The sequence below is a fragment of the Mytilus californianus genome, unplaced genomic scaffold (genome assembly GCF_021869535.1).
Source record: "Mytilus californianus isolate M0D057914Y unplaced genomic scaffold, xbMytCali1.0.p SCAF_7, whole genome shotgun sequence".
Classification (NCBI taxonomy): Eukaryota; Metazoa; Mollusca; class Bivalvia; order Mytilida; family Mytilidae; genus Mytilus; species Mytilus californianus.
Genome location: NW_026262723.1, coordinates 95,808,710 through 95,828,163, shown reverse-complemented (window position 1 = coordinate 95,828,163; position 19,454 = coordinate 95,808,710). Strand labels below are relative to the sequence as shown.

The 19,454-nt window shown below is 31.1% G+C and overlaps 1 protein-coding gene across 5 annotated transcripts in view; it reads right to left on the bottom strand.

Annotated features, from left to right (window-relative positions):
- Nucleotides 1–19,454, bottom strand: part of LOC127708845 (rho GTPase-activating protein 17-like) — a 76,594-nt gene that overhangs the window by 9,042 nt on the left and 48,098 nt on the right. For 2 of the 5 annotated variants that reach the window (XM_052214001.1, XM_052214000.1), the window contains exons 15-18: nucleotides 18,356–18,435; nucleotides 16,577–16,888; nucleotides 10,866–11,067; nucleotides 1,660–8,704 (exon numbers count right to left, since the gene is read on the bottom strand). In XM_052214001.1, coding sequence (XP_052069961.1) covers nucleotides 8,146–8,704; nucleotides 10,866–11,067; nucleotides 16,577–16,888; nucleotides 18,356–18,435 — 1,153 coding nt within the window. In that variant the 3' untranslated portion in view covers nucleotides 1,660–8,145. Of the gene's footprint in view, nucleotides 1–1,659; nucleotides 8,705–10,865; nucleotides 11,068–16,576; nucleotides 16,889–18,355; nucleotides 18,436–19,454 lie in introns of those variants that run through there. The other 3 variants (XM_052214003.1, XM_052214002.1, XM_052214004.1) reach the window with 3 other exon arrangements.

Below are 19,454 nucleotides of genomic sequence, written 5' to 3'. Positions count from 1 at the left end.
AAAATTCAAACTTGATCTGTGTTTTGTGGTAGTAAGCATTGTGTATAAGAGTCATAACATTTGGTAGAGGCAAACTAAAGTTAGAGAATGGAAACCAATTTCGGGACGTACTGACGTACAGACAAGGGTAAAACTTAATGCCCCCTCCGCTTGGGTGGGGGCATAATAAAAATATACTTTACCCTGCCACATGTCCCAAGTCAGTTACATCATTAGAAGTTTTTTTTTAATCTTACATTTTTTTTTGCCTTTAAGGAGTTCAGTGTTGATGGCAGATCTTTGAAATTTTTTTTATCAAATGTATGCATAACTATACTAAACATAGGGTTATTTAGAGCTTGACATATTGTGTAGTCACTTGTCTACTATTGAAGACTGTATTCTGATGAATTGGTGTCTCTTTGTGTTACTTGGTTGCTGTGACATGACCTTTAACCAATATGCTATACTAGACAAGCATACTTTGGTAATCGATTTCATCTATTCAAGACAAATTATTCTATAATTCTATCTCTGAACAAGCATTTGTTGAAAAATGCAGGATGTCTCCTGTTTTAATCAGGACAAAAATATTATCACATTGTTAGGCATGCTAACAACATCACCTAACAGATTGTTTCCTGGCATGTGAAAAACTAAACCAATTTGACAGGATAAAAAAGAAGAAAGTTTTAAAAAGTCATATGATTTAATGATTCTTACAAAACTTACACTAAACCTATGGTTAAAGATTTGTATACAGCAATGTATAATTTAAAAGATAGTAAATGCTTTAAATATTAAATACACAAGACAGATCCCCTCCACTGTATGTGTAAGGATTACTTCCCTTTCAAAAAGCTTGATACATTTAGATTTTATTGTACAATGTTATTAAAAAGTTTTTAATTTCTTTCATATAAATTACTATAATAGTAAATCTTATTTTTAGTATGACATATTCCTCTTAAAAATGTGTGTCTTCCAATGACACCTCTGGTCTCAAAATAATGTAAGTAGAAACAGTACACGTTTTGGTATAAGAAACCTCAAAATCATTCAGATAAAAAATTACTAGGAGGTGCTTAACTTCATGTCCTGTAGAAAATCTAGCAAGTTTATTGAATTTTGTCAAGCCATTTTCAAGGAGATATAGATTAACAATGTGTGACTTGGAAGACAACAGAAGTTACATGTTTTGTTGCTACAGCTTTCCTATCAGGCATCACAATAAATCTATCTATACAGTTTAACTAGCTTATGAAATCCAACAATATATTTTTGCTTCTAATTTTCCAAATAAGAAAATACTTTAGTTATAGTCAAATAAAAATAAGCTTTACACATCAAGAAAAAAGGAAAAAACATTAAAATTGATTAAACTATTTATGAACATGGCTGAAAGTTTGATCTTTTGACTAATTCATACAATTGTATTTCTGAAATTAAATTGCATAATAATAGTTTATATTTATTATTTTTCGTTTGAAATCATATTGCAAATTAAGTTGGACACACTGTAATATATATATATCAATGTTCATCCTTGCTCCAAATATTTAATAATTTATTTACTAGAAATACTTGTGGGGAAAGCAAATGTGGACTTTTCATTTTTTTTTAAAATATCCTGAAAAAATACTGAAGTATACAAAAAGCTTTCTTTATACCTACAGTATATATTATAATCTGCTTCAATTCACATTACATATCATATGACATAAACTAAAAGATTATCAACAGCCAACAAATGCTTGTTTTGTGGTCAGCATAAACTTATATCACAGCTGACCTAAGCATGTTAATTCTCTACCATTAAAATTTCAATAATACCACATTGTCAGATAAAATATACATTGAAAAAGTATATTACACATAATTCAAAAATAGTACCACATTGTCAGATAAAATATACAATGTAGTAGTGTATTACAAATTGTAGACTAATTCAACAATAGAACCACATTGTCAGATAAAATATACAATGTAGTGTATTACAAATTGTAGAATAATTCAACAATAGTACCACATTGTCAGATAAAATATACAATGTAGTGTATTACAAATTGTAGAATAATTCAATAGAGCATGGATAATTACCCTGTTCTAAACACTATATCTATGGTGGCATTTCTGAAAGAAGATTTAACAATTACACCAAAAACAAACAAACTTACTCATCAATAAAAAGAAAAAATAAATTTCAGATCTCTTTAAAACTTATCAAAAACATACCAGTACCAAATATATACTAGCACTGTTTCAATGGTTATAGTTCTCTTTTTGCAGTTTAATTTCTGTGAGATTTATTTTCCTTTGCAAAAGGTAATATGAAATAGTTTTTACAGTACATTTTAATATTCAATTTTTTTCAAGTTTTATACCAAAACTGCAATGATCTAGTGTTTGAAAAATATTCAATGTTGGCAAAATTATCAAGAAAAGGTAAGATCTACACAATACTCACAATAATTATAAACACAATAATGTTGCAGGTAACTTATGAAAATAAGCCAAGGGTAAAATATAGGTTATAGAAACTAAAACTTTCGGACCTTTGTTTTACTATTAAAGAGTATTGCAGTGGTGACACAACAAATTTATCACAAAAGGTATCATAACTGCTTACCTCTTTATTTTACTGAAGCAAATATCTGTTCAAATAGCTTTGTTACGCATCTTCAGGCAAACAAAACTTTTTCAACAGAAAATAATTTATGAATTTTAAGTAAATAGTTTTAATTCATTAACCTTAAAATACAACACTTTTATCACACTCTTTTAGAAACTAAGCTCAATACTCCCCTGTTCATAAAATTTTTAGTTCACACTTACAGAGATCTGCATGATTATCTGAGATTTTAAGTTTACAACACTATCTCTAGTTCACAACCTAGGATATTTAAGACAAAACCCTCGTCTGATGTACAAAATTTGAATCCTGGTATCTATGATGACTTTTATTGCCTATGTTTATTTGTCACTCTGTATGGCAGTTCATTATGATTTATAGATGTCACCATGTTATCATCAAAATAAAATAAAGTAACAATATAAGTAACATTGTGCTGAGTTAAATGAGATCATGTAATTTCAACTTAAATTTTGATAAAACTTTATTTGAAAATAAATGAAGAAAGTGTCCATGAGATACAGATGCCCTGCTTGTAGATATACAGCCAATTCAGCAATTTTTCCATTTATAAACGGACATACAGTAACTTGAGAACAGTGAAAGTGATGCCACCCAAATTCAAATTGATCTGTGTTAGGTGGTAATAAGCATTTTGTATAAGTTTCATAATATTTGGTTGAGGCAAACTAAAGTTGGAGGCAGTGGGGGCATAACAAGTCTTTATAAAATTAAGTCATATTCAGGAATGGAAGCTTGACAAGAGCAGTTATTCTTTTACTTCAATTGCAAAAGTAGTAAAATTTGACAGTATTTGATACTGCAATGACATTTGTCTGAATTTAAACAAGGATATAGTATTACAAATTTGACACCCAATTTTTGGGGTATAAGTTGTTGGTAGATTTCATTGCTTTAATGACATATCTTTCTTTTCTCTGAGAGGGGAGGGGTTTACTTTTTGATGTATATATTGCTTTACATATCTTAACACAAATAGTGTTATGTACATGGCATCTTATTTTGATTTTAGTTTCATATTAATATTTCCAGAAAGGGATTCATAATGTTGATATTTGTCTTATTTTGTTAGTTCTGAAGACGAAGTATCAGTTCTGTTTTTATCAATATTTTATTATGGTCTTTTTTATGCCAGATTTAAACTGGCCGACTAAAAACCTAAATCATAATTTTTATATGTATCTTGTAAATAATTTACTTAAGTTTTTATCAGATATTTAGTTACTAACGAATTAAAATTTCTTAGTGACAGAGCAAGCAAACTTAGAAATGTTCCGGGGTCTATCAAGGCAAACAGGTGTTATGAATTCAAATACAAATATTATTATATTATCATTTCAGTAGTGTTACAGGGTTACAGAAAACAGTGTTTTATCATCATTGTTCACTGAAAATACTGTTAGCAGAGTTCAGAATCTTATTCCCTAATCACCATACCTACTTAAACCCATTCACAACACTAAAAGTATAAAACAAACTAATAGCTAAGAGGAACCAACAAAAATCATTCAGATTAAACAGTAAAAATTCTTATGATATAATTTGACTTTGAGTTATTTCCCTTGGCCACCATTTTGGAAGGATAAACGGTTGAATTTTTTATATGATTAACCAAATTAAATTGAAACATGTGACACACACAAGTCTTATAAGAGATCCTTACTAAAACGTAGTGATAAATTAAGCAAGGTTAAAAGAAACAAAAACTGTTCAGAAAAACCCTTTTTCAAAATGGACACCTTGACCACGAAGCACTGTCTGTAAGCAGGGAGATACATCCCAGCTTCTTTAGTAAGCAGGGAGATACATCCAGGCTTCTTTAGTAAGCAGGAAGATACATCCAAGCTTCTTTAGTAAGCAGGGAGATACATCCAAGCTTCTTTAGTAAGCAGGGAGATACATCCAAGCTTCTTTAGTAAGCAGGAAGATACATCCAAGCTTCTTTAGTAAGCAGGGAGATACATCCAAGCTTCTTTAGTAAGCAGGGTGATACATCCCAGCCTCTTTATTAAGCAGGGAGATACATCCAAGCTTCTTTAGTAAGCAGGGAGATACATCCAAGCTTCTTTAGTAAGCAGGGAGATACATCCAAGCTTCTTTAGTAAGCAGGGAGATACATCCAAGCTTCTTTAGTAAGCAGGGAGATACATCCAGGCTTCTTTAGTAAGCAGGGAGATACATCCCAGCTTCTTTAGTAAGCAGGGAGATACATCAAGGCTTCTTTAGTAAGCAGGGAGATACATCCAAGCTTTTTTAGAAAGCAGGGAGGTACCTCCAAGTTTCTTTAGGTAGCATGGAAATGCATCCAAGCTTCTTTAGTAAGCTGGAGTGGATAACTGAGGACCTATTGTTTTAAAAAAATTTATTAGATCTAATCAAAAAGTTTTCTTTAAAAAAATAAACCTTGTTAACATCAGTGTTATCTATCATAGTTACTGTACTAATGCATTTTACTAAGTGTATGCATCACTGGTTTTAAGTTCCTGAACATTCAAATTTTCACATCCTTCAACACATCAAGTGTTTCTCTGAGAAAAAGAAAGTAAAAAAATCACCAATGTGGTACATTAAAAGGATATTATAAAATGTATGAGCACTAAGTCATAATTAAAGCAACATGCCAAAAGTAAATATTACAATTGTAAGAAACAGAAAAATGAAAGACTTGAAGGAATGCTATAATATATACAACAATAACATAAATTTAATTACTTATAAAAGCACTAGTGACACTTAATTTGATATATTTACAGCGGGAATATAAACTGACTATGATTGATTTCCAGAATCTGCAATTTAAAAGAAATGGTTGATTAAAACTAGCATTGCAAGCTGAATTATTTTATGGCTACAAAAATTTATTAACACAAATGATCGTCAGGCCATCATTATATATCAAATGAAATAAAATTAACATGTTGGACATATCTGCAATCGTTTTACTTGACTTATTTAAAGCATTTTTTAATTTTTATTTCCGATTTATGGAAGCAGACTTTCTCTTTTCATTTCATTATACTTTTACACTTTAAGCATAAACAGTACATTTGTTTACCAATTTTCTTGAGAGTGGTAATTCTATTCAAACTTTGATTGAACTTATTCCAATAAAGGCAGGTAATAAAACCAAATTTTTCCTGCAGTGTTCTAATAGATCATAAAAACATAAATGTTTGTTTTTACTTGAAATTGCTCCTATGCCAGGATGAGATTGATATTTCAGATTTTAGAACAGAGTCAAGGGGTAAAGTCACCAGATACTACATGTTTAACCTGAAAAACACTTTTCAATACGTTTAATGCATTTTTGTTAGCTCGTAATAACATTTCAATTGAACAGACCACTTACATGAGAATTGGTTTACATTTAAGAACATTTTTTTTTAATTCAGCCTAAATTTCTATTTTTAATTCAAGCGTTATTCAACTTTTTCTTTAACAAAACCCTTGAACACACAGTTTTAAAACAGAATCATCGTACTTGGGTCCCTTGTCCTTAGTGGAGCAAAATCAAAGGTATTAATACTAATGACAATACCTGTTAAAAAGTTACTATCTTAATAAAAATTTCTATATTTATACTTTTTACCACAATATAAATTTGAAAAGTTTAAGAGAAAATGATATCAAAATTAAATATATATGTGTATATCCCCACTTTTAAACCTCTATCAAATTAATTTGCAAGTTTAGTTTTGCCATTCAATCAGATTTTGATTATCCATGATATAAACATTTAACATTTTCATCATTCACGCATTGCACAAGTTTATTATACATAACTACCTACTAAGATCGTTCATAAATTAACTAATAAAAAATTATCCTTACAGGTAACTATAAATTAATTAACATTAAAATTAGCAATTATTTAACTTCTAACAAATCATGAGAAATAAAGTAAAATTACATGGGTTTGGATTTCTATATCAGATACAATTGTAGCTATTTGTAGCACTTGCTTGTAAAATTGTAACAACTATATAATAAATGGCATATTTTGACTCTTATACACCTAACAAGAGTTATCATTCTTTGTACATTGCTTTACTGAGATTTTCCCAAACTCTTGATTAAAGGTTTAAATACATTAAAGTATAATGTTATATGACATCTACATTGCTACTACACATGCACACTACTATATCACTGGAAATACATTAATTAAACCTGCTAAATATATCCTTGTATACGATAGTAGTAATGTTATATTCCCTGGAACAATTGACCCAAAGTAAGCATGCAATATTCTCTGGTATTGCACATTGCAATATCACTTCAAAATTGAGAAGTTATTACTAGGTACACATGATGTTCTTTACCTTTTGTAAGTTTTTTCATACATTCATAGGTGTATTGCACAAATACTGGTGACTATTTACCTTTGTACAATGTTTATAGCACTCTCAAACTTGTGCAATACAGTATTCTACTCTGGACAATCGTTTTGTAGTAACCCTATATCCTATTTCTATATCACAGTATTTCTGGTATCATGCCATAGTATAGCTAATTAGTGCTCTTGCAGCATAATAATTACTAATCAAAATTTTAACAGTTAATGATATATGTATGTCTAAGCTAATTTGTTAAGAAATAAATTTGTAATCCTTTTTGAAAAAGTATTTTTTATGTTATCTGAAACAACATTTAGATCTTTACAAAAGAGAGTATTGAATATATCAAATACAAAGATTAAAGTTTTTTTCTATATATGAATGCAATACATATAAAACTTGAATAATATGAAGCTGTTTATTATACAGGTTTAAAGCAAGCATTCCAGAAATATATTTTTTTATGCAAAGGAAAAAAAAAATGAAAATCCCCCAAAATTGACATGAAAAAAAATTCCCGTGTCAGAACAGAATTTGGAAGCATGCCAGTGGAAATATAATGTTAATTACAAGGTAGTGCAACATCAGCGTTTTTTCTTCCAATATAATTAATGTGAGATCAAGAATTAGGTGTAGGTCACTGCTATAACTGATAGCCAATTAAAAATATCTTGGCAATGTAAGTAACGTGCAGAAGCTAAATTCCTGATGTAAAAAAACTGACCACAATTGTGTTGATAACAGAAGTTTCATGACTAAATATCAAAATGATTTAAACATAGCAACCACAGTGACATAAAGCAATCAGCAATCAATCAATCAGAATAAAAAAATCTGTATTTTAATGATGGTTTTTTAAAAATAAATATTACGTATAAAGTGTCCATGTATAAATATTATGAATTTTCCTGAATCTATGTACAAGCTTTTAAAGCAAAAAAAGCAATAAGCAGCTTGTATTAAATATGACATGACACAAGAAACCTATCACACCAAAATGCACATTTCTAAACATATAATCAAGTGAGAAAATGCAATCTACATAATAAAAGTAGATTTAATTGAACAAATTTTGATTGCACTCAAAAAAATTCCTTAAAAATCTGTACATTTATGATAAATTATACTGTATAATAAAAACAACCAATTTATTAAGTTCCTAAATGTTAGTTTGTTCTATAAATGAGTGTTCTCTGTATTTTTATTGGTTGGCGGGGGTGGTGGTGGTGGTGTCGGTCGTGGTCTTGCACTACCTGGTTGGCTTAAGCGGTTAGTTTGGCTATGCTTGTGCCCAGCACCTTCTACAAAGTCTGGTGAAATATTTGATAAACTACCTTGGCCGTTTTGTTCTGTTGTGACTGATAAAGCAGCATTGTTGGCACTTCCTGTTGATGCTGATCTTTGATGACTTGGTGCTGCTGGTGGCGGTTTACTAGGTCGGTCAGGTGGTGGCGCTACTGGCCTATCACCATATGATATCGTGGAAGCTCTATTTGGAGGATGTCCTGGCTTTTCAGCTACAGGAGGTTTATCTGGTGAAGATCTAGTTTTTGTTGCACTTGGTTTTTCATCATTTGATTCTGATACAGCCTGACGTGGCCATGTTTGAAACTGCCCCGGATTATTGGCTTTGGAGTAACTAGCTGTCACAGCGATTGAATATGGTCTTTCAGGTGGAGGGGGAGGCGCTGGTTTTAACTTGTGTTTACGATGTGATCTAGGTGAAGTTGGTTCACTGAAATAAAATACAGACCACATTATTTGTTATGTTAATGGTAAAATGCAGCCAGATCTAAACCATACAGAATATTATATATAAATCTAACATTGCGGAAAAAATACAGAACCCATTGGTTACTGATTAAACAAGTAAAAAGGTGGCATTTTCAACTGATACTCCTCAAATTGCCCATTTATTGAGAGAAAACAATTTCATTTCAAGGATTCAAAATACTAGTATGCTTGGAGGGACAAATAAACATGTACTATTATTGCTTATTTACACCTGTAAAAATGTGTTACAATTTATAGCAGGATACCATTCCAAAACCAATTAAAAAACAATTCAGTTTTTAGTAACAGTGACATTGACCTTTGACCTGTTGATCCAAAATTAGTAGGCTTCTTCCCTTCCCTATATTTTCCATCTGTATAAGTGTCATTCAAATCGAGCAAGGGAAAATCAAACTTCCATCTGGAAACAATTTCTCAATGTTTTTTTTTTTTTTTTTAAAGTAAAAGTAATCTTGAACTTTGACCTATTGACCCAAAATCAATAGGCCTCTTCCCCTACTCTATATCAACCATCTGTGTAAGTTTAATTCCAATCAAGCAAAGGATGCTCAAGTTATCATCTGGAAACCATTTGATATAGATAAACAGACAGAAGAACGACAGACAAAGCCATAACTATATGCTGTTTTGGGGAGCATAATAATCTTGAATAACAAACTGATAAGCAGAAATGGCTATGTCTGTGTTTTGGTATGGGAAACACAGAAAATCGCAAAGATCAAAAATCAAAATAGCAGGTGCACAACTTCATGTCCTGTCAAAAATCTGTATGTAAGTTTGATTGAATTTGAAAAGCCTTTTTCAAAGAGTTGCAGATTAATAACGTATGAAAGAGGATGATTAGGCCAGACAACAGAAGTGATCTCTATGTGTTGCCCCTGGCCACATAAAAATGTGAGAATCTTCAAAGGAAGAGGTCTCCAAATAATATCAACCTGAATAGATATGTCCATGTTTTGGTACAGGAAAAACCCCAATCATCGTCCTTCCCTTCGCCTATATCACACTGCTCAGTTGCTCTGTAATTCCTGTATCACGGCTTTGAGATGTGAGATGACATTATCAGCGATGTCACAATGTCTGAGGAGAAGTTATTTATGACATCACAATGTGTGAGGAGACTTTATCAAGCTTGTTTTCGTCGAGCATAAAACTCTCTAAGGGAGGGGAAAAAGACCAGTAATAGAACGATAAATTATCAAGTAAAATATCAGCACCTGGACACAATGTTATAAGCCTACATGATTAAGTCCATGTTTTGGTATGGGAAACCCCAAATATCACTGGGATCTGGGACTAATAAAGTACAGTTTTAAAAGAGTTGCAGATTAACAAAGTGTGAAGCAGGTAACAACAGAAGTGATTCCTATGTGTTGATGCCTCTTGACACTTTCAGGTGATACAAACATGTCAGGTGTTTAAACAAATTTGCTCAGGCTGAACTTAGATAAGTAAAATCACCTGAATTAAATTTCTACTTGACCAATATTGCTTTAAATACTTTTAAAACAGTTCATGATAAAATTTTACTTTATCTGACTAGTTGCAAGAAAACTTATTAACACAGGAATGATTTATCATGTAATTATTGTAAACATTTAGTCTTTTAGAAAAACAACTTGCATTATGTTCCAAAATTGAAACTACAGGAATAGAAATTGGGACATTTATAATGCTTTCCTTGTGAGCAAGCTTTAAATTTGTTATGCTTCCTTGTGAGCAAGCTTTATATTTGTTATGCTTTCCTTGTGAGCAAGCTTTACATTTGTTATGCTTTCCTTGTAAGCAAGCTTTACATTTGTTATGCTTCCTTGTGAGCAAGCTTTACATTTGTTATACGTTCCTTGTGAGCAAGCTTTACATTTGTTATGCTTTCCTTGTGAGCAAGCTTTACATTTGTTATGCTTTCCTTGTGAGCAAGCTTTACATTTGTGAAGATATAATATTACAACTTCTTGTTTCAAGCTGAATCATTTCATATTTTTTTGCCATGGACAATATCAGCTGTATTGATAAAGTAATTACATCGACCTGATAAAGAAGTTGTAGAACAGTGTATATAAATGCATTAATGATATAAGTTGTATGTCTAAGTGGCTTACACTTCTGCTAAAGGTGCATGGAGATTGGAAGCAGATTCAGATTTTTGTATTGGTTGGCTATTAGGTCTGTTTTTTGTTGTATCTTCCTCCTGTGGAGGTGGTGCACCACCAAGTGCTTCTTCTTGATCTAGCAAATCAAAATTATCTGACAGCCTTGAAGTATTTGAAGAACAAAATGATGACATGGTTCCAAATTCAACATCTGTAAGATAAAGCATAAATCATATTAAGATCTAAATATACTTAGATATATATCTTGGGGAAATGGCATAATATTGTTTTATGTTGTACTTCTCGGAAAATTTAAATGTTAAAATAATTTCAACACATGGACTAGCAATCCAGTTATAGAATTATGTAGATTTATGCAGCACGTAAAAAAAACAAAAAAAAACGGTTGAAATAAAAAAGGTTTCTTTTTTTTTTGAAAACAGGGACTTAAGCAGATAAATGTGTGAGGGTCAATTTTTTTTTATGACTGTTTATAATAAGTGTCCAAACAATGTAACAGTTATATACCGAAAGGGATTTTTAACTTGCATGTATATAATAACTAACTGTGCTAAAATATGATTTCATTGATGCTCATATAAGAAATACTAGTTTTTTTCTTTCATAACCATCGGTTTTCAATTCTCAAATTATTCAGTATGATTATTTAACTATCTAACTAATTTAACAAAGTGTGCATAATACAGTGTAGATAAAAACAATTGTTAGAGCACCTGCCCTAAAGGGTCTATAAGTCACTTTGATCATTAAAGTCAATAGTAGGACAAACAAAATTCATCGACTTTGAACATTTTCATACAAAAAGTGTTTTCTCTCAGTGAACACTTGCAATAGATATTTAGCAGTTTTTCTCGGATGCTGACATATTAAATATTTAAACAGTTCATCTTCTGATATAATACATAAATTGTCAACTTTTCAGAAAAAAATGTCCTGGACGTCCTGGACAATTATTGAGGCATATACAAAATGCCATGCAATTAATATAATAAATTAACCATGTGCTATTTTGCATTTAATAAATAAGAAAAACATTACATTGTTAAAACATAATTATGCATAAAAGCAGAATAATATATGTATTACAAATCTATTGAAACAAAAAGAAAATCATGTTTATAATTGGTAATTCATCATTTCTGAACTACTGTAAAGTTATTTATTTTCAATGAGTTTTCTCATGCCATATCAGTTTCTTAGGTTTAATTTTTTGCAATTTTATCTTAATCTTGAAATTATCAAAATTAAATCCCTCATGAAAATGTCACACTTTACAGTACACAAAATGTGGAAAAACCAAACAAAACCTTCCAAAAAAGCTAAAAAGCTAATTAATGCACTAAAAGAATACAACTATAAATTTAGTTCACACCTGAATGTAGTGCTACCTTGCATGATATGATAACTGCTTGGAAAAATTGTCTGTACTTAACCTGTTCGTCTTTTTGTTTGTTTATTGGAGTTTTGTTTTGTTGTCTTGTTTGTTGTAAATTTTTATTGTTGGCTTGTTTGCATCAATATTAACTGATCATTCTTATTGATTACCACGATTAAGTATTTCAATAAGAAATGTAGAAATCAAATTATAAGTCTTGATGAATAGTTAAGTTGATATTTTTCATAAAAGAAATGAAAGCCCCATTTTAATAGTAAAATATATCTGGTGTACCATCATGTAATTTGAAAAATTGACCAAACTAAAGTTGATCTTGGTCAATGTACTCTGCTTGTTACTAAACATTTAATCATCATTAGACTGTTAATTCGTGGGATACCAATCTCCCTGGATTTTGTGGGTATTGGTTAATGACAAATTTGAATGTTAAACAAAGTACAGATTTTTCTATATGTTAGTGCAATATGAATATTAATTCTGCTTTGTACTAGACTGACACTTTTACTCCTTAATGCTGCATGTTTAGTGGAGAAGGAGCAAATACCAATTTTAAAGTTTTTGGTTTGACCTGGCCAGGTTTCGAACCAATGACCTCCTGCATTTGAAGTGAACAGGCTACCATGAGGCGGTTAGTATTGCAAATGAGAAATATAAATACTTTTCAGAGAAATTAACTTGAATTCAAAACTTTGCAAGACGGATAAAACTTCAGTATACAGATCAATTTTTTTTTAAAAGATCTTGAAATTGGTCAGATTTCACAAAATGAATGGCAAAGAGTCTGAATTTTAAATGACAAAAATTGAAGAAAACTAATGATATGAAAACAGCATGTTTATTAAAGTATGTAAATGTCTGCAAATTATAAAATATGCATGATGTTGTCTATTTTGATAGATGCTGGCAGGAGAATGTTAAAAACACAATACTATTTGTTTGTTTAGAATTATATATCATATATACAAACCTAAAACAACATTTGTTAAGCTTAAAGCATAATTCATGTTTTTATACAAAAATATATATAAGTGCCATTGAAAATATAACTCAACTATAAGTCAACTTGCTCACTGTTTACAAACAAGAGTCCCTAAATCTTGAAAAATTAACTTGAACCATAGTAAATCAGAAATAATATTGTAAATTCAGAAATTATTGCAAGGTTTTTATTAATGCGAATAATGTGATTGAGTATCGCAATAATAACTTAAAACCAACTAGCATTCTGATACCTGATGCATATAACTGTATGCAGATTTTCCTGAAATCGCAAAAAATAATCTCGTATTTTTGTCCGTTCTTCAAAATTCACAATAATAAATGCACACAATAATTTCTAAATTTACAGTATACATTTATGAAAAGTGTTGTCTCAGTCCGATTAAAGTACATGTATAACCTTTCTAAAAGAAATTTAACAATTTTCAAAGTTTATAATTGAGTTATATTAAATGAAAAGAATACACACAGTTTATATACATGTACAATTTGTTGATTTTAAAGTTTATACACAAAAGTGTGCTTACTAAAATCTCTGTTTCAAGAGAAGTAAAATAGGATTTTATTCAGTACAAATGATAAGAAAGGGAACTAGATATCATTGAGATGGGAGCCATCTCTGTGGGCCCCGATGTGAATAATGTGTGGTAAAAAATTTGTATCTTTATCATTGGACATGGGGTTGTTAAATGAAATTAAAAGTTTTTGACCTTGACCTTTGACCTAGGAAGTTGTACATAAATTATGACACACCCTCTGGTGTTGGTTTATATACATATCAAGTATAAACTTTGAAATCATAATGGTTCTCAAGATATAGAGGGGGCAAATCTTTACCATAGGACATGGGGTTGTCAACTAAAACCAAAGTTTTTGACCTTGACCTAGGAAGTTGTACATACATTATGACACACCCTCTGGTGTTGGTTAATATACATGTCAAGTATAAACTTTGAAATCATAATGGTTCTCTAGATATAGAGCGGACACAATTTGTTATGGATGGAGGGACGGACAGACAGACGGATGGACAGAAGGACAGACAGACTGATCACTTTAGGGCGTCCACCATTCGACGGGGCCCTATTTAGTTATATGTATGCCAGACAAAAATCTAATAAAATAAAGGTACAATGTTTTTATTGATATTCTTTATCTAGAAAGTTAAAAGGTCAAAATGGTCCTTAGTGTCAACATAAGTGGCGATCTTTGACATTTATGGATAACAGCTGCATATTTCATTGATAGAACCACTTAGGAGTAAGCTTTATTGCTTTCTGCAATGCTCTATTTTTTGTGCATAAAATTTTAAATCAACTCTTGTATTACATTATGTTACAGATCAAAACAGTTAAAAGCACACTGAGATCAATATGGAGGAAAATGATATGATTTATGCTAAAAAATACACAGCAATGAAAATAAAATAAATGACATCATCATGCTATCGTATGAGCGTCTTCTTGGCTAACATCAAACAAATCTGAAAATTGGAGCAAGCATAAGGGTATCAGGCAAAAAAATCCCAAATCATTAAAGAATATATACATATATTTTCTTTTGCAAACTTCAGATTTCCACAATTTGAACCTTTTTCTTCATTCAACTACTTATAATGATTTACAGTCAATTAATCATTTATCACCTAAGCATGCATGATGTGAACACAATTTTCAATGAACATGAAACATGAGTATAATGAGATCAAGAGAATAGAGTTAATAAGTTGACTATCATGATAAATAATTTGTTGACAAACAAGATATGTCTTGCCTTTATGTAATTTTGATATCAAAATGGCAATTTTTTAACATGTAAACTATGCAAAACATTCATAGTCAATGAACTATAACTGAAGATGCAAGGCCGAATAGCCTCTGTGGAAATGAGAAATGTAAATGCTAATACAACTGCATACCAAATACCATTGACTTATCATAAGTGGTTTCCTTAGAATTGACCTAAACACAAATTTAACATGTAAACTATGCAACAGTTTCAAAGTCAATGAACCATGATGAGGGGATGGAGCCATATAATCTCCATGGAAATGTGACGTTTCAATACAACTGCATACCAAATATATCATTCACCAACCAGTAATGGTTCCTCTTAAACTGACCTAATCACAAACTTTAAACATGCAAGCTAAGCAAAAGTTGCAAAGTTAACAAGCCATGACTGAAAGGGCAAGGTCAAATAGCCTCCATGGAAATGAGAAATGCCAATGCTTATACAACTGTATACCAAATATCATTGACCTACCACTAGTAGCTCATGTGATTCTCCTTAAACTAAACTTGAAACTTTAACAAGACAAAGTTTCAAAGTCAATAGACCATGACTAAAAGGGGGGGGGGGGTGTCAAATAATTTCTCTCCATGGAAATGAGATGTTCCAATGAATGATTATACAACTGCATACCAAATAGCATTGAACTACCACTGGTTGTTCCCCTTTAACTGACCTAATCACAAAATAGCACTGCCAATGCAGACGCCAGAAACAGTAAGACAAAGTTTTTTTACTTCTTCAAGGCTAGATAAAAATACACTTTTCAAACAACTCCTAGGCAAATTAAGCCATGATATAAAATGAAAAAGTTATTTAAGATTAAAGTTACTATTTTTAAAAGTAAGCTGTCTCTTATTCAATGTGACTGTTCTGTTTATGATTCTATGCTGCAAACAAGACAAAATATTATCCTGAGTATGTACCATAAACCAAATCTATTTTGAAAACATAAATGATCTTCAGTATTAAATTGACCTCAAACAAACACACCCCATCTTAAAATACCAGTCTTAAATAAAATCATACTCATATTCATGAAGTCTTGAAATGATAATGATATATGTGTAGAAAAAGGTTCAAACTATCTAACAGAAAAGTCCAGAATAAAACACATGCTAAATAAATGATTTTTTAAGACATTTTCATTTCATCTGACCTGGCTGTAAGGAACATCTTTTATTTGCCGTTGATACCCTGTCACTTCTCCCAACTTTATGAATTTGCCCGCTTGAAGCTGATGGCCCTTTCTGTTGCTGATGTTTGACATCCCATATTCCTCGTACTTTAGTCAGATAGTTTGAAACATTTCCGTCACCCAGCGAGTGTAAAGCAAACATAGTACTGTAGACATCAGAATGAACACTTTTTGCAACAGGCGGAACAGAACTTGAGCGAGTATACTTAGAAGAATTATCAGTGCTACATGGAGCGTTAGTGTTAGATGATATAGAGTTACTATGGTGACTAATAACACTGCAACGTGGTGAGTTATAGGATTTAAGAAGATCACCTGGGCTCTTGTCCGAGCTATGTGTTGCCTTTTCTGCAGGCTTTGCAAAACTGTACACTGATGACTGATATGATGGTGATACCTTATCAACAAATACATCAGTTTCTTCTACATTTGACATGCTATCATGTGACGTGATAGGTAAAGTTACAGCAGGGGTAATTATTTCACATGCTCTTGCTATAGAAGACAGAGTATTTGATGCTTGCATTGGTGCAACAACTGCTGTTGAAACTGTTGTCACATTGTCACTCGAGCTGCTAGATATTCGAGGGGGTGCAGTGCCTTTGTTAACTTGATGAAAGTCTATATCTGTGTAAAAGTTTACAAAAACATACCAAAGTTTATACATGTACAGAACACATATTATATACATATTGTTAAAGCTACTATATGAAATCATTCGATAATGGTACTCAAAGTTATATTTATACTGGTGTCCTTCAGTTATAATCTGTTTATATGAAGCAATATGCATAAAAACCCAGTGGCATATTCAATGTATTAAACTAGATGTACTGTTACTAGAGTAAAAATCTATCTGTAGACCCTTGTCCAATTTAAAACCAAGCAGATAATAGAATGAAAAAGTAGTAAAAGTAATTATAAAAGTTTTCAAAAATAGTTTTATGACTCCGGTACAGCAATTAAAAAACAAATTGATAGGGAGCTCTTCTTCATGGAACCATTCATTGTGTAGAATTTGGCAAATATCCAATAAAGTTCATCTGATTTAGCATTGGATGTTCTCCAAACTGTCAAATTTCATCACTTAAAATCTTATAACTATAAAATAAATGAAATAATGAACTATTCACAATGGAAAGAGAGCTTGGGAGCTTGCCTAAATTATTTGAAAACTTTGATAAATCCTAGAAGCAAACTTGAGTTGCTGGAGGATGTTTGGACAGAAAAATAACAGTATATTATGACACATTTGTTTTTGATGGTGTTTTGAAAATGGAAAATAATGTTTGCTAAATTTTAAATCAGATTTAATCTGTTGATATTCCTTTTGGTTTAATTTTCATTAAATTCTCTAGAGATCCTGGGTAACAATAATTCAAAACAAATAAAGATAGTGTTCTGCTATTGTTGTTGATGCCAGAATGTAGGAAGCTTATTTCTTGCCTTCTCAATTTCCATTGCAGGTGACACAAAACTGGTGTCAAAAATAAAATAAATATTCTTTGTCTCTAACATGTGAAGTGCTAAGAGATATTCAATAGGAAGGGTAATAAATTATGAGATTGCAGTACATCTAATTTTAGAAGAGTTTCATTCAGTGCATATAAATATATACTGGTTTCCAAAATCATTTGATAAATAAGTAAAAATTCAGCCATAAATATGTAACATTACTGAAATTCATGAGAAAACATGAGGAACTTTAGAAGTAGGAGTAGCAGGACAGAGGTAGAAATTAAAGAATTTTGCCTCTGAAAATAAAAGAAATAATAAAATGTTTAACACTGTCATTTAAAAAAAAATTGACTTGATATTATAACAATGCATCCTTAATGACTATTTCCAATATATTGCCCTGTATAAATGAACTATTATTGTTATCAGAAGTAAGTATTAACATTTCTTCTTCAACTGAAAGCATGAAATGCCTGTTAATGTACATATTTCACTAAACACATATAAAATGGAGGTATGATGAATAACAAAATCTTCCTTATCTATAAAGGATTATCATATGTATGCATTTCATTCTTATGGTCAAAACTAGCTTTTTTAAGCAATAATATTATGAAAAGCTTCAAATTTACTAACCTTCAGGGAAAAACCAGTCTGCGTTTGAAACAATCATTTCTAAAAGATTACTAACAGATCCACTACTAGCCATACTGGCTCTGAAAAAGATAGATCAAATGATTATTTTGGGACATTGCTGGAATTAAGACAATGTAATCAGTGGATTTCTCCATTATTGATAGTTAAATTTAAAAAAGCATGAAAGAATGGTAAAAAAATTTCTTACAATTAAGATGAATTGTCACTTTGTGTCATCACAAAGATGATTTCAGAGAAAAATGAATTTGAAATCTTATCTGAATCTTATTCAACCAAGTAAACCACAAATTGTTTGTTCAGACTTCTTTTTTGTATTAGCTGGCTAGTTTATGGTTCAGGTTCTTGGATATTGGATTATACATCTGGTTGGAATTGGTATAGCATGCTACTACTGTGCATTCATTGATTTTCATGGATGGAGGGAAAATTCATGGATACTTGATTTCATGGTTTTAAACAAATTTTGCACAAAAGCCTATAGGAAATCTATATTTAGTTGACCATCTTTTAAATGTGTTGTCCACATATAACCATGAAATCCACAAAAACAAATATCTCTACATAAATAGGAATCCAAAGTTTATAAAATAAAAAGAAGAATGTGTCTGAGGACATGAATGCCCCCGCTCAAGCTTGCTTTTCAAATGATAATGGGACAACAGAAAGACGGAAGGACAGACAGTCAAGGGTAACACCTAATGCCCCTTTGCCTTGCGGCAGGGGCATAAAAATATATTATTTAATAGTATCAAAAATGACCAGTTAGCTCAAAGTCTTACATTCATCTATTAGAGAGTGTAAATACAATAACTTATCTAAGTTTGCTTTTGGCTAGGTCAGTCATAGCAGATTACGACCAATTACTATACCTTCAAGCCATAACAGATTAGGACCAATTACTATACCTATCCTGGATCACCTTCTAAACAGATTAGGATCAATAACTATAGCAATATCACCTTATCTACCCTGAATCGTCTTCCAGCCATAACAGATTAGGACCAATTACTATAGCTATATAACTATACCTACCCTGCATCACCTTCCAGCCATAACAGATTAGGACCAATTACTATAG